The 15585-nt window shown below is 43.0% G+C and overlaps 1 protein-coding gene across 1 annotated transcript in view; it reads right to left on the bottom strand.

Moving 5' to 3' along the window:
- The window catches only part of ZUP1 (zinc finger containing ubiquitin peptidase 1), a 131460-nt gene that overhangs the window by 49437 nt on the left and 66438 nt on the right, over positions 1–15585 (bottom strand). Inside the window, exon 5 of the mRNA XM_078648501.1 lies at positions 920–1108. Coding sequence (XP_078504627.1) covers positions 920–1108 — 189 coding nt within the window. The remainder of the gene's footprint in view (positions 1–919; positions 1109–15585) is intronic.

Genomic DNA, 15585 nt, shown 5'->3' with positions numbered 1-15585 from the left:
TGTTATTCTAGTGTAGAATAGATGAGCTTAAACAACCATTAGACAGTAGCAGAGATATATGATTAGCAGTACTATGAAAGTAAAAGGATGGTACAGTTCCACCATTTTGCAGTAATCATGAATATATACAAGTACATAAAATACATGATAAAAAGTGCGTACTCCTACTATGCCTCTCTAACTAGATGTACCTAGCATTTGTGTAGGTGTTATGCCAAGAATCCCTCTAGGATCTAGTCAACCTCATTACCTGAGAATGAGAGAGTATGGGACCCCGTCCTGGTCTCGAGTTGGACGCCCCACGAGGGATGGTAGACCACTGCGAGATGGAGTGTCTGCATGCAGGAACCTCAGCGCCTCTGATCAGTGTGTCAGCCGGGAAGTCACGGTCTCCTCTGTCTTTCTAAAGCAAGATGTGATGTATAAGACCTCTGCACAATACTCTGTCTCCTCAGATACCGGCGATTACAAGACTACTGCTGTGAATATCAGATGATCTGAGTGGATGTGCAGAACTCAGTTTTAGAAGCAGTATTTCATACACATTTCTGCTAGTGACTTCTAAAGCTACTGTACAAAGAAAGACGTAGTTACCAGTTATATATTCTTATATTCCTAGTTAGTCTTTCCAATTGTTCGTACATGGGGGAATATGCCCTGCAATGTGTTCTGTACGAAGTCTATTCAGTCTAGTTCCTTCCATCTCCATCTAATCTCATCCCTTCTACTACCTCTTATTGTCCTTCGTATTGTCCCTAAATGATTATTGCACACTTTTCAATTCTAACCAGTGGAAGCCAGGTGAGAGCTGTGACTGTATTGGGTCTTGGTGGTACTGCTTTACTACAAATAAACATAATCGATTCATCCCCAGGGCCCAGAAGACTTCATTGTAACAGCTAGCTTTTTATCTTAATACCTTTTAAGCAGTCCTCAAACAAAGCATTCTTTAGAAGTGACGAAAGCAGCATTTGGAAATTTCTGTAGCCACATCCCCATCCTTTATCACCAAGAGAGTTGTAGAAGTGATCTAATGGTGAGCACAGCCATACACGTTTTACATCTTGTCCACAATTCAAGTAATACCTGGAAAGTACCTGAAGAACTCCTGAAACATTGAAAAAACACAAGAAGTTAGGCATCCGCTTTGAAAGAAGAATAAAATACCCTGCAAAATTGCTTTGGCTAGAAATGAAATTTACACCAGAAAAAATATCTACACATAATTATGTTTCTTGCCAAATGACGTTCGCTCCATTTATCAGCTATTTTATCTACTATTTATGATAGGCAGCAACAAAGGACACGTTCTTTTAAAGAAGAAATGTCAAATAACTATTCTCCTGCAAAAATGAATCCCAAGTCATGCAACAGCATTCTTTTCTTACATCGATTTTAAGCTTCTAAACACCGGGATAGGAGTTTGTGGTGGGGCATGCAAAACTTTAAGTGTGCTACAGTAGGCTCAACAAGATGGAGTCAAGGGGGAATAAGCCTCTACATCCTATGATACATCCAATGCTTCGACTATTCAGGGATTTCTGTAGGATAAGGTAGGGTAATGGTGCACTTTTGTGGAAACTTTATACAAGAAAAGAGACCCCCTGAGTAATGATGAGGCCCACGGGGCAGGGAATAACTGCTAAATCACTGAAATAGAAACCCCGTCTGACCTTACTACTTATTGTTGTACATCTACAATTTAGGGGAGGTGTTAGAGGCTCAATAGTGACTCAAATCGAGTTTGTTCTTCATTTATTTGCATATTCTTTGATATTACATCAATTTATTAATCATAATGTAGTCATTATAACTTTGCCATCGGATACAAAACTTGCCATGTGCCACTAAAAGATATTAAACATCTTTAAAAATATTCAACAGACCCACATACACCATTCTTTTTTCTACTCGCACATACTTTTCACTTACATATATAATTTTACAACTAACAATCAGAAAGTATTTTTACCACATTTGTATACATCTCAGGCTAATTGCTGCGAACTATCGTCACAATGTGTTCTTCACTTAGAATTTTTAGAGTTCTCTATAAATAAATTCAATGATACAATATGTTGACAATACATTGTAACTTCAACATTTCATTTCCATGACATTCCGATTCATGTCCTCATCACTTAAGACATTTTCATTAATTGTTATTCTCGGATGCGGTTTGGCCAGTTTTCCTCAATGCACGTTTTGTCGTTGCGCCTTCCTCAGGAGTGCCACAAGCAAAAGTCCCATGCATTATAGAAAGCAGTAAAAAATACCATACATTATTTCTCCACACTGGTAAAGACTCTTAGCCTGGAAATGAAGCTCTATTGTGGACTGCAGCAAGCTCTACCCCCTGGGAAATGTCATTTAGATATATTAAGTGGTTCCAAACATGAGAATCACATATTGCTGTATGCAGATTATATGAAAAATTACATGGTTAATCTGGTAATGTAAAAAAGTAGAGTGAATGATCATATTGAAGAATTCAGTTTGCAGTAATTGTCTGTGCCTTTAAGAATATTGTTAACTTGGTGATATGATTCTTTTTTCAATACAATAAGCCACATATACACTGATATACCGTCACTCCAAGAGGCAGACAGCTGCCATTCCTGCAACAGGACCACGATGTTTGTACAAACTGCGGAAGTGGAAGCATTGTACGCAAGTCATTGTTTGTGGGGGATATAGGGTCAAATGTTCTCTTTTCTAGATTCGGGGAATGCATCTGTTGGGTGAATTACTGCACACACCTTAGGAGGGCAACATGGGAGGGGGAGGTGTGCTACATGCATTTGTTTGGATAGTGGTGTACTATATGAGGGATTGTTAAAAATTAATCGATACAAGGATCCAATCAGGGCACCACTAGTACTTTACAAGGCAGAAAAACAAAAGATGAATAAAAATTTTCTTGTAAACATTCTTCTAAGCTCTTCTTTGATCTGTGGATGTGTTAGAGATCAAATGGCAAAAGTCTACTCCCGCACATGCATAGACTTGAAAGGCGTACACATGATGGGAGGAAATGTGATGTTTTCTGTGGCATGGTTGTGTGACCTCACCATGGGATACACTCACATTACCGATCTGGGTCCGTTCAGACTGGTTTGTTAAACCTTAGCCCAACCCTTGGTAGCTGTGGCTTTGAGCAGTCAGGCGTAAACAAAGGAACGTGTAAAGCATTTAGAAGTTCCAAAACAACAGAATAAGAATGTCACGCAACACAAAAGAAATTCAACATCAATTTATTCCAATATATTTTAGTTTCATGATTTTTTTTTCATTTTAAACACCGAAACCAAGAAAATCCAACTTAGGATTCCGGAGAGACATTTTTGATAAAAATCTACAAATCTTAACTTTTCACTCAAAAACCTGAAGAAGCTGCAAGTTTGAAATCTTTGTAAAACTTTTTTTTAAAGAGTTGTGTTTGACTACTGCGGCCTACATTTGGAGACCAAATCTGATAGGGAGAAGATTAGGGGGGCTAATGAGGAGTAGTAGGACCGTTACCATGGCAAAGCAAAGCAGTCTCAAGTCAAGTTTCAAGCTCTATGGGTGAACTACCATAGACTTCAATGGAGTAATCCTGATTTAGGAGATGCTTAAGATGATGTAAGATGCTGGGAATGCAGATCTTTGGCTTTCGGGGACCAATGTCCTTCGAAGTCCTCTTTAGTTCAGAAAAAGTCCAGTTGCCACTGGACTACTGGCCGGTCATAGTGAAACCAGGGGTTTCCTTTGGTGAAGGCTAGAGTCTGTCTTTAGCGACCAAACTGCACTCCGACTTCTCTCCCATCCCCAGCAAAATGGGGTGCAATTTGTGAGCATCGGGACTTGGTCGTCTGAGCAGCACATCGGCAATCAGTAGCGATCAGGCAGTTGTTGTTACTGACTGACCAAAACAGCCTTCCTCAGCGTTTATGGCCCTGGTGCTTTAACAGGAAGCCAACCAAGTGACTCTTGGAGTTGACCTCTTCTGTCCAGTGCTTGGGAGAGCCTTTGCCACAAGCCAGGCACCACAGGCACAATCTTCTTTGCTAGTCCCAGATCAGTAGGTGCAGTCCAGCAGTTGGTGCAGCCTCTCCTGCCAGAAGGGCAGTCCTCATTTCGTCCTCTCTCCAGTCCAGATGTGATCTGAGCTCTGCGGTGTCAGAGGTTTCATATAAATGCGTAGAAAGTGCCATCAAGAGAGGAAGCATTCACTAATCAATATTCTACTGGGCCCCTTTCTGCCTGGTGACTACTTCCTGCGATGTGTGGAATTATCTATCTCAGAGGGCACTATTCTGACCACTCCAAGATGGCATAAGCCGTCTATCTGTGTGGAGCATGGTAGTCTACCCTAGAGGTGTGGCTATCTGAAGGATACATGCCTTCGGAAAAAAAGTTTGGCAACTGGTTACCCTCTCTGCCCACGACGCCAACCTGTGTACCTAAACAAAAGAGCAGCCACTGTTGTATGTGTTCACCATTTGCCCTTCAAAGGTGGCTTCTCCTAAGAAGCTCACCTTTTGGGCTGACACTCAGTGTGGTTTCCTGCCAGGTACAGGTGACACCTCTTTCAACAGCAGACCTTTCTTGTTCATACTCCTGGGAGTCGTTCACATTTCTCTCCAGGAGGGCAGAAGGCCGCCTTGTGGCCAACATCTGCTAGTGGCCACAGAAAATTCTTTATGCGTTTCCTGTTGTGGAGACACAGTTATAAGTATTACCATGTGTATGTATTCTGGAGATAACACTTACATACAATTAGTGTGATTCTACTAGATATACCTACCTGTGAAAGATCCCTTTTCCGCTTAGGTATGTGTGAGAACAGTGAGCAGAATCAGTTGTATATATCTATGAGTAAGAGTAAATCATTAGGTATTTTCTATTTAGAACAACAGGACAGTATAGTTAAAGAGGATATGGTATAATAATCTAGGAGATGATCAGCTTGGACTCCAATTAAACCCCACCTTATTCATATCCATTTTATAACCAGGAAAACCCCCAAAACATTCTCCAGAATGGATAAGGATAGAGAAAAATATAAAAATACTCAAAAATGTGCATGGCCAAGGTACAACGAAAAATCAGTCTCTTAATTAATCAGGAGACTAACTTTATGTTTATACTTTTCTTACATCCATCAAGCAAAGTTAGTAAGGAAGCAGAATCTCCATACACTGTGCCAACTACATCGAGTAATTACTTTGCCTACTATTCAAATAAAAAACAAATGTTACCGCCTTAAGGAGCATGGATTCTTTGTGAACTGTTGTGTCTTTTACCTTTGTATCTTGCAGAAGTGATCGTGAAGGCCCCCGCGGTGCCAGGCGAGACGCTGATGTGCAGAAAAGTGAAGGCCAATGAGGAAACGTCAAACAGCCTGCCAGAAGAGCATGAAGGTCCCCGCGGAGCCAGACGAGCAAAAAAAGTCAGGAAGTGGAGCTCAAAGGGGGAAAACCACCTAGTGCCCGAGCAACCTGGAAAGAAATCGGGTAAGTGTGGAGAGGGTCAGGACGGAAGACCCGGAAGTGTCTATTAGAACGTGAAGCTCTCTTCTGCCTTGTTCGGCCTCTTTAATTCCTGCCTTGCTCTGCCCCGAAAAACAGAAAAAAACATTCTCCCGAAGTGGATAGGGATAGAGAAAAATTTAAAATACACAAAAATATGCAGGGCTGATGTAAAATGAAAAATCCCCTTAATTAATCAGGAGACAAATTTTATATTTTTTTTACAGCCATCAAACAATGTCAGCAAGGAATCAGAATCTCCATATACTATGGAGACTACATCAGATAAGTACTTTGCATACTATTCAAATCAAATGTTACCGCCTTAAGGAGCGTTGATTTAGTGAATTGTTATGTCAATTCAATTCAATTTATTTATTTAGTTTTGGAACTCCTACGGAGGTCCACAAAAAAACTTACAATTTAAAAAGACAAACATTGCCTACAGTACAAAAGTCCTTCCTTATACATTACTATAATATGATATCAAACGTAATGTGAAATGTGCAAATAATGCTATACTACGTAAAACAATCACATAACCTGCCAATAACATTTCTTATATACATACTAAGTAATGTGCAAATGATGCAATGAATACATGAGACAATTAAATAGCCAACCAGTTGATATTAAATCGTAGCCAGAGTACTACTGTTAGAAAAAATTCTGATAAGTAGGCAAAAATGTTCTAAAAAATTGGTATATCTTAAAACAAACCATTTCATTCGGGGGTGACAAAACCAGAGAACGTGCATCCTGAGCAGAGTGAATATTAAATACTGGTTTTAAAAACACTCGCCTGGCACTTTGCAGTTTTGAACATACAAATAAAACATGATTAAGATCTTGGATTTGCAACTGGCACAGTTCACAAATTCTCTTCTCTCTAGGTGTCTTATCCCAGATACCAGTGACGTCTCTTAAAGGCAGCAGATTAAATCTCAGTAGGTGTATCAGCCTTCTAATCCCATGAGGGATATTCCAAGTTAAATAAGGCTGTGGTTTATTCCCCAATGTACTCCCACTGACCGCCACGTTACTGGGCCTGGATTTACTTATAACAATTTCTCTAACTTAACTGATAGGGGATCTAGATTTCTTTAAGAACAGTTTCAAACCAGATTTAGGCATTGGAGAAGCTGGAGTTAAACTAAGACCAAAACTGTCAATTGCACATAAGAAGGACCTAAAAAACGTGGATTGTGCTTTTAGATTGCAAAAGATTTCTGTTCTCAGAGCAGCCCTAAGAGTACCCTCTTCCCCCAGGAAGAGAGAGTTACCCCACCTAAGAACTGCTGCCTGGGCTAGAATAAAGGATGAGACTAATCCAAATTCGAGGTGCAAAACATATGGGGCAGCCAGACAATTTAAATTACAGATTTGGTGCATAATTCGTCCTTCTGCCTTATCAAACATATGCCAATGATTCATGTCCACCACCTCGGCAGCATATATTAATGAGGGGGGGATTTTAACCTTAAAAACAGATAAGACATGGCTAAAATGGCGTCTCCCGCAGGTTTTATAGAATCTATTTAATGCACTTGCCTGGGAGACGGCTTTACTAATGCAATGTTTAGTATGTTCCAAGTCTCAACCTGTTTTGGAAAAAACTTTACCTAAATATACATATGAATCAACCAATTCCATTTTTTCAGAACCGAGCATCCATCTTAAACATCTCTTTATTCTGAGCCCCTTCTTACGAAAAACTAGGATCTTGCTTTTTGCAACGTTAATTTTAAAAAAATTGACCTCTGCATATTTGTTTAAAACCTCCAGACGGCGTTGCAGGCCAATAGGTGTTAAATCGAATATTGCAACATCGTCTGCATACAATAAAGACCCAACTGACATTCGACCAATTGTTATGTCTGTTTCCTTTTTATCTTTCAGAAGTCATCGGGGCGGCCCCCGCGGTGCCAGACGGGAAGCTGATACGCAGAAAAGTTTAGTCCGATGAGGGAACTTGGAACAGCTTGTCAGAGGCAGCCTAAAGTTCCCCACGGAGCCGGACGAGCAACTGAAGTCAGGAAATGGAGCTCGACGGGAGACCGCAGACAGCCTGTCAGGAGCAAAGTGAAGGTCCCTGCGGCACCGGACGAGCAACAGAAGTCGGGAAGTAGAGCTAGACAGGGGAACACCAACGAGAGCCCGAGCAACCATGAAGGGAATGAGGTAAGTGTGGAGAGAGGCAGGACGGAAGACCAGCATGTGTTAACTAGAACACAAAGCGCTCTTCCACCCTGCTCGGACTCTTTTCTCCCTGCCTTGCTCCCCCCTCGCACACAGGCAATCCTAAGCTGAGCAGGCCCGAAAAGAACTTGTCGATTGGTGACTGCCCAATTGTGAGTGCTATTTGGAGTACATTTTTAAGATTGCCTCCTTTCAATTCAACTTGCTTTACAATTGGACACCTCTGATTACTACAACTAAAATAATAACGTGCACCTGTTTTTTTTTTTATCCTTAACCAGAAAGTTTGCTTTACCTTCAAGTTTGTCTTAATGCCAATCACACCCATTTCTACACAGAGGTCAAATACTCTGTTGCAAATGTAACTCCTCTTTCACAGTCATTTCTTCTCAGTCTTTATACTACGCACATTCATCACAGCATCATCTGCACAATCATTCTGACACTTTCATAAACTAAGTTGTGACTAATGTTGAATAATCCACTTTTTTCATTACTGTACATCAGGACCATTAATACCATTTATTGACTTTTTACTGGAACACTGATTTTGAGTTGTTTTCTCTAGGAAAAATAACTTGTGTAACTAAACAATCCTGAGTGAGGAATGCTTTTTCACTTGTACTTGCCCCCAGAATAATGCAAAACTCTATAACGTACACTGAGAAAATAACTTTAGATCACAAACATACACCAGAAAGCCAGTCCCCAGACGCAAGTTTCCTATGTATGGGCTTTGAATGTGCACAGTAGGGAACAATAGGCACTGGGTTTAGATTCAACCCACGCCTAGTGGCCAGTCCTTTTGCCTCTGATGCAATCGTTTACTAATGTGTTGGAGACACTAGGACAGTTGTGTCTAGTTCCTCTGTCTCAAAAACAGGGCCAGTCATTCTTCTAGGTCTCCCTGACACCAGTGCATAGCCTCCAGCGAACAAACATTTGGATGTGAGCATTGGGTGCAGGATATGTCTTAAATCCATGCCCTACACTTTCTCCTATGGACTAGTCACTGCTTTGCAACTATCAAAATGGTTTTGTATTAGAATAAAAAAGTGAAGTGCATGTTTGTAAGCATATCTTCCATTTTGGAGTGATCACGATCTTTAAACAGCAGCTGCTTGCAAGAGATGTTTGCATCTCGCGATTCCAAACATATTTAATGCAAGTATCATATTTCAACCTTTTTAATAGTATTTCCTTTTCAGGTCGAGCCTGGCCAGCGCATGCGCTGCTCTGCGAGGCATGCTGTATTGAGGTGGGGACTTGAAGCTCCGCCCATATTTTTCATTGGCTTCTGTCATTGTCCACTGTAAATTGTGGCTGTTCACTAATCAAAAGGCTTAGTAGTACATCCGTAGTACGCTTTTTAGGTCTCGCCTGGCGTTAGCTCCATGCATGCGTTGCTCTTGCCATGCGAGGGCCTCTTGGAATCAAAGAGGTTTGCAATGGGTACTTGAAGCCCTGCCCCTTCTTTCCATTGACTTGCTTCATAGCGTATACTAAACGCAGCCTTTCTATTGTGAAGGAGGCTTTTTAATCCCGCATTGTTGCCGCTCTGTCCAATTTTAGCCCCGCCCACAAAGACTGGATCTTTTACTGGCGGCTGACACTCTGAAATGAAATCGGATTTGTATCGCGCTACTAAGCCCAATGGGCGTCAAGGCGCCTAACCAAAAAGAAGCTAGCTGGAGCAAATATACTCTCTTACTGGTAGGCCTTGATAAAGCACCAAGTTTTGAGCGCCTTTTTAAAGAGGGACAGAGTCGGTTAGGCCTTAATCTCCAGAGGGAGGGCATTCCACAACCGAGGGGCAATGATGGAAAAAGCTTGGCTGCCCCATCTAGCCTTTCTTGCGCGGGGAACTATAAGCAGATTCATCTCCGAAGATCTAAGGGTCCTGCTAGGAGCATAGCGAATTAAAAGAGAGCCCAAAGGGTCCAGAGGGCCAGCTAAAAGAGCTCTGTAGGCCAGACAAAGGATCTTAAATGAGATCCTATGTTGAATGGGAAGCCAGTGCAGGCTCTTCCTGGCCATTGTAGCAGAGGATGCATTAGGTAGAGCCAAAACAAATCTCGCAGCCGTGTTCTGCACGACCTGAAGGCGCTGGATAAGGCCCTTGTTGGAATCTGCATAAAGTGCATTACAGTAGTCCAACCTGGGGCCCACTAATGCAACAACCGTCTGCTTACGTGCTTGGGGAGAGAGATAGTGCAGAATTCTTTTAAGGATCTTAATGATCCCCAGCAGGTGGCCACCGTTCTGTTGACCTGAAGAGTCATGGACAGCGATGTGTCAAATATAACACCGAGATTTCTGGCTGATTGGGAAGGAGAGGGGCAGGTTCCCAAAGATGTAGGCCACCACTCCTTAGACCAAATGTCCTGGTCTGTTCTTCATTACTCCGTGTAGGCACTTTGTTTTTTCAGTACGGAGATAGCGCGATGTAAACAACCGTCTGCAATGCGCGAGACCTTGTTTTCTGAGCCCCACTGATCTTCAGGTATGGCCGAGACCATCGCTTCCTCCGACATGAATGTGCTGCGTCCTACCCTCTCATAAAAGGCGTAGGCGCAGCAGAGTAGAGTCTTCCATCCATAAATTTAGATGCATTGTGACCACTGTACTGGAGCGATCCACCGCCGAGAATGGGGGGCTACGGACAGATGCCGTTCTATTCCTGCTCCCGCCCAGGTTGAGAAAAACAAATACTTCGGGCTAACTGTCCCTGTTAAGTTAGTAATTGTAATTAATTTTCACACAGGATAAACGAGTGTTAACAATATAGAATAAGATTACAAAAAACAGCGGTGCACTTGACGAAAGCAGCGCCCCCTGGCCGTGTGTTCACAGTGCGCCGGTATCTGGTGCTGCATCTCACTAGTGCCAGGTCTCCGAGGAGGGCGCAGACACCGCTCTGTCCCTCACGAGCCTGGCGCATACCCAGCGCCGGGTCTTCCTGTGAATCATCAACGGGAGCACTAGAGGCAGCCGCTGGTGTTTGAGGGGGGTGGGGAGCTACAGGCAGAACGGCGAGGGGCTTTGCACTCCCACCTGCCCCAGTGAGTGGTATGTGCTGAGAACCCTCCTCCAAACCACCCCGTCAGCGCTCAGGTTTCCCAGGCCCATGTGCGAGTACCTCGTTCAGTCCGCGATATGTTTATATGTAGTCCCGATTAAATATTGGCATCAGCAAAACTACTAGTCCCACACTGCAAATTAAAACCCACATCAAATGATCACTGTTCGCCCTGGGAAGCCTGAGAGAAGGATCCGCCGGAGAAAGACAAAACAACTAACACCCACTTCAATGAACAGTGTGATATGTTATGTTAGTGATATGTTGTCAGGGCTCCCCGTTTCCTTTTTTATTGGGGGTGTTAGTGCAATTGGTTTATTCAAAGCGAACACGACTTCAACACCCAGAATGCATTATGGGACTAGACACAACGACCTCAGGTAGAGATGGCAGGAGTCAACCCAACAAGTTATCGCCAAATGTGCCTGTGGTTTGTGTCCGGCCGGCATCACTCAGGAGTACGCTCTAAGGGCCTAGAGTCTGAACAAGTCACATTTTCGCAAATTTACCGGTTTTCAGGGACAGTATAAATATATGCGGTTCTTTTGAGGAGTGTAGTAAAAGTTCTTAGTTTTTAAAATCGGGTGGGTACTAAATAGACGAGTACTTCCGAAGCCTGGTCGAACATGGAAATATGTTATGTTATGTTATGTTATGCTATGTTATGGGGGGTGCTTCTATAGCGCACGGCTACTCCGAAGAGTGTCCCGGCGCTGTCGGAGCCTCACAGGTCCAGAGTGGGAAAAATAAGGGCAAATGACAGGGGCGAAGCTCATAGGGTGGTATTATTGCAGGAAAAGCAGGGTCTTCAGATCTTTCCTGAAAGCCAGAAGAATTAGACTAGATCTGAGAGAGAGAGAGGGAGGTCGTTCCACAGCCGGGGGGCGAGATTCACGACGTATCATAGGAGTAACTGCCTTGGCCTGGGTTGAAGAGCGCAGGGATCTAGATGGCAAGTAGAAACTGATCCATTTCTGAAGGTAGCGGGCACCTATGCCATGAAGGGCTTTAAAAGCGATGGTCGGGGCCTTGAAAGAAATCCGCTTCTTCATGGGCAGCCAGTGGAGGGTTCTAAGGAGTTCACTGGCCCTGGCTCTCCTAGTGAGGCCGAAGATGGCACGGGCCGCCGAGTTCTGCACAACCTGGAGACGTGATAGAAGATATTCAGGCAGTCCTAGGTACAGGACGTTGGAGTAGTCCAGCCGCGATCCAATCAAGGCCTGGACGGTGGTCTTTCTGTGCTCCAAGGATAGGAGTGGTAGGAACTTTCTCAATATCTTCAGGATGGCAAAACATTTGCCGGCTAGGCCCGACACCTGAGCCCTGAAAGAGAGGCAGTTATCGACCTGAATACGCAGGTTTTTAGCAGCCCCTGAGTCGCTGACGGGAGGGAACATGGCTGACGGCCACCACTCCTTCCATTTGGGGTCAGCGGGGCCACCGAAGAAGAGCACCTCGGATTTATCAGAGTTGCACTTGAGGCTGTGACGACTAAACCAGTCGAACACAGGCCCAAGGCAACCCCGAATAGACGTCCCGTCAAAGTCATGACCCCTGTCGCATGTAAACAGGAGTTGAGTGTCGTCAGCGTATGACATAAATATCTTAACCGATCATTGGATCCAGTGTGTCCCAAGGGTTTTTCGCAGTGCTTCATGAATGAATGAGATATTTAGGACACATCACACCTGCTGTCTTTGCAGGGTTCATGCAGCTACAAGTCTTTGCCAGCCCACTAGGCACCTACACATCAGATGCAGCCAAGTGCTATGCAGACTGTTTCGTAGTTTTCATCCAACAACTGATTTCTCTAGGTGGTCTTTGATTTTACCTCTGAAGTCAGTCCTCACTTGTCAAGGCCGCGTGCCAATCCCCCATTCACGCAGACAGCTGCTGATAAAAAATGATGCACAGAAATGCATAAACACACTTTTCATTCTTGGAGGTTGTAATACCCCGGTTGATCCAGTTTCAGCGGATGTTCATAGGGGCAACTGAAACTACAAGTTCCAGCATGCTTTGTGCAGTTGGCTGACAGACATGAGATGGGGAAGAAAAAAAATCTCTCGTGATTGATAGTGTTGTCAGCTATATCACTACTAAAAATTATTATCCCAGAGGCTTAGCTGGTAACAGAGCAGCAGATGCAGCGGCACCGGACCCAGGGACCTTATGGTTAATGCACTATGCGTTTGCTAAGGATGCTGAAGGGTAATACTACTGGCTCATGCTACTGGCTCTCACTGTACAGGGGCACCTGCCCCTGTAAGAGCGCAGTCCGTAGCAGCAGAGCGCATCAATACTGTTGTGGCAGCGCTATGGCAACCCGGAGCCCGGCTCTCTATTTAACAGCTGCAGTTAATATATAATTTCAGGATAAAACTGCAAAAACAAGCAATTAAAATGCAATAGGTCTCGCCTTTCATTAAGTTAAAGCCATTTGCTTTGCTATACAATACCATCAGCAAAGCAAATGTCTTTAACTTAATCAAAGGCAAGACTTACTGCATTTTCAATGCGTGTTTTCATTTTGTAACCTCCCATGGCCACACACTGTTACATGTGTTATTACTCAGTAGACTTTAGTTACAGCCTGCAAGAACTATTTTCTAAAATAGCTTTGCACTGCCTGCTGTTGTAGGCAGGACACGCTCTCTCCTAACGCTTTTATTCTTAGAGCATGCATTTGTACTGCAATAGGTCTTGCACTTGTGAGAGCTTAAACTATTGGCATTGTAAAACAACTCCTAATTAAGAGGCGTTGTCATTAACAATGCCAATAACTAATTCTCCTATAAATGCGACATCTATTGCATTGCAAATGCTTATTTTTGTTAACGTGTCTGGAGACTGTGAACACTGGAGGACATAGAACAAACATAACGCACATTATTCCAGTCCCCCATTCTTTTTACTTTTTTTTTATTGTGCACTGCAAGTAAAATCAAGCAAGTCATCAGACCCTAAAGAACATTAGGAGTTCTTTTTTAAATTATAGTGGAAGGTAGGTAGTATTTTTTTATTGATCTTTTTGGTTTTAGTTAATGTATTAACTGTTGAAAAACCATGGTTGTGAAGCCTGCAGTGTTGCCTAACAATGCAATTACCTTTACAACCCCAGAAACATCCAATGCAGAGGAAGACACCTCCACTGTAACTCACCTACTAATGAAGCCTGACGGCTCTAATCTCGCCCCGCTTTCGCCCACCTTCATCCTTTTGTGAAAATGCCTTCCTGGAGGGGCAGGGAAGTAGAGAAATAGGTAGTAGAGTGATGTCAGATCCCTTCCATGTCTTGAGCAAGGCCAGTGGCAGAACTGAGGGATAGGGGAGAAAAGACTGGGGGCTTCAAAAGGGATGCTTAACACTTCCTTTGGAAATTCATGGTGAGGGACGAGCTGCATCACTCCAAAGATTATTGCAACACCTGGGATAGTTTGAAATGGTGTCTGTCAAATCCTTCCTAGCCCTTGCCTGGAGAGTGGGTGTGGATATCAAGGGGTGGAAAGAGTCGTTGGATTGGAATGACCAATCTTCCCAAACACACCCAAGATGCTGTCCCACAGTAGCTGTGGGTAGGCTACAGAAACAGGGGTGAAGCCTGTTCAGTCACACCCTAGTCATTATGACAGGAAGGGGAAGAAGCGTGAGGGGGCACTTTTGCATTTGGGAGACAGAATCTTAAACACATTTTAGAACTATCTCCCATTGATCACGATTAAAGCTGCCTGTTTTTCGTTTTTTCAGATAAATAGAGAGAGAAAACAATGTGTTTTCGGTCTGCCTTTAATTTTAAAAGTGGATAAGTACTGAAAATGTGCTTCTTTTAAGTGACTCTTCGTGGTGGCTTTCATGAATTATAGCCCAACAACTGAGCAGATGGATAGGGTGGGAAATTAAAAAACAGAATGACATTTCTTTAAATAATTGAATGTGTCAACATACAATTGTGGTAGAATGCCAATATTTGCTAGTGGGTGTACTGTTATGTAATATTTGGCAACTTAAATAGCTAAAACACTACAGACGGCAAAGCATGAGTGCACGTCTATCATTTAGATAAATATGGAGATGTACAGTTTTTCAATTATATTTATACGCAAAACACACAAAAAATATGAATACAGACGGAAATGTTAAAAAAATAAATACCATAAAACCCTAATGATGATCATTTTTTTAACGAATAAACAAATTACAAAGGGAAGTTGTTTATGCTCAGTTGGGAGAGTATGATTCATGCAGCAGTTCCTTATCATTTTGTCTACAGTGGATGAAATACTGCCTTAAATATTTTTCCCCTGGACATTAAGCAGCTGCAATCCTGTTCACAATTTCGATCGGGACATAACAGAAGAAAGGAGCTGCTGCATAACTGCATCTGCATTCATTTGTGTAAAAAGAAGCACTGTGGAAGCTGAACCTGAAAGAGTGGAAAAAGCCTCCTTCCCAGAGTACGGTTTGCAAACATTCAGAAATCATCACTGTAACACAGGCAAGGCCAGAGTGATGCAACAGGTAGTTGGTGACAACTATCTACAGATCATAGGATGGGTGCAGAGGGTGTTTTAGCTGCACCCAGACCTTGGTAAAAGTGGGGATGCATTTTAACTCCAACCCACCACTCCTGAGAAGGCTATGGGGATTTGGCGTGAAGCTCCTTTTAGTTCTAATTAGTACCTGGGTGCCAGGATAGGCTGAAGAAATCCCAGTAAAAATGTACTTATGCTGCCGTGGATCTTGTGCTGTGCAGCGGTTTCCTTTTTCTACCCAGTTTGCAAACATGAGGAGGGT

This window comes from Lissotriton helveticus, chromosome 6 (genome assembly GCF_964261635.1).
Source record: "Lissotriton helveticus chromosome 6, aLisHel1.1, whole genome shotgun sequence".
Classification (NCBI taxonomy): Eukaryota; Metazoa; Chordata; class Amphibia; order Caudata; family Salamandridae; genus Lissotriton; species Lissotriton helveticus.
The sequence above is the reverse complement of the archived record's forward strand: the minus strand, read 5'-3'. Positions and strand labels throughout refer to the sequence as shown.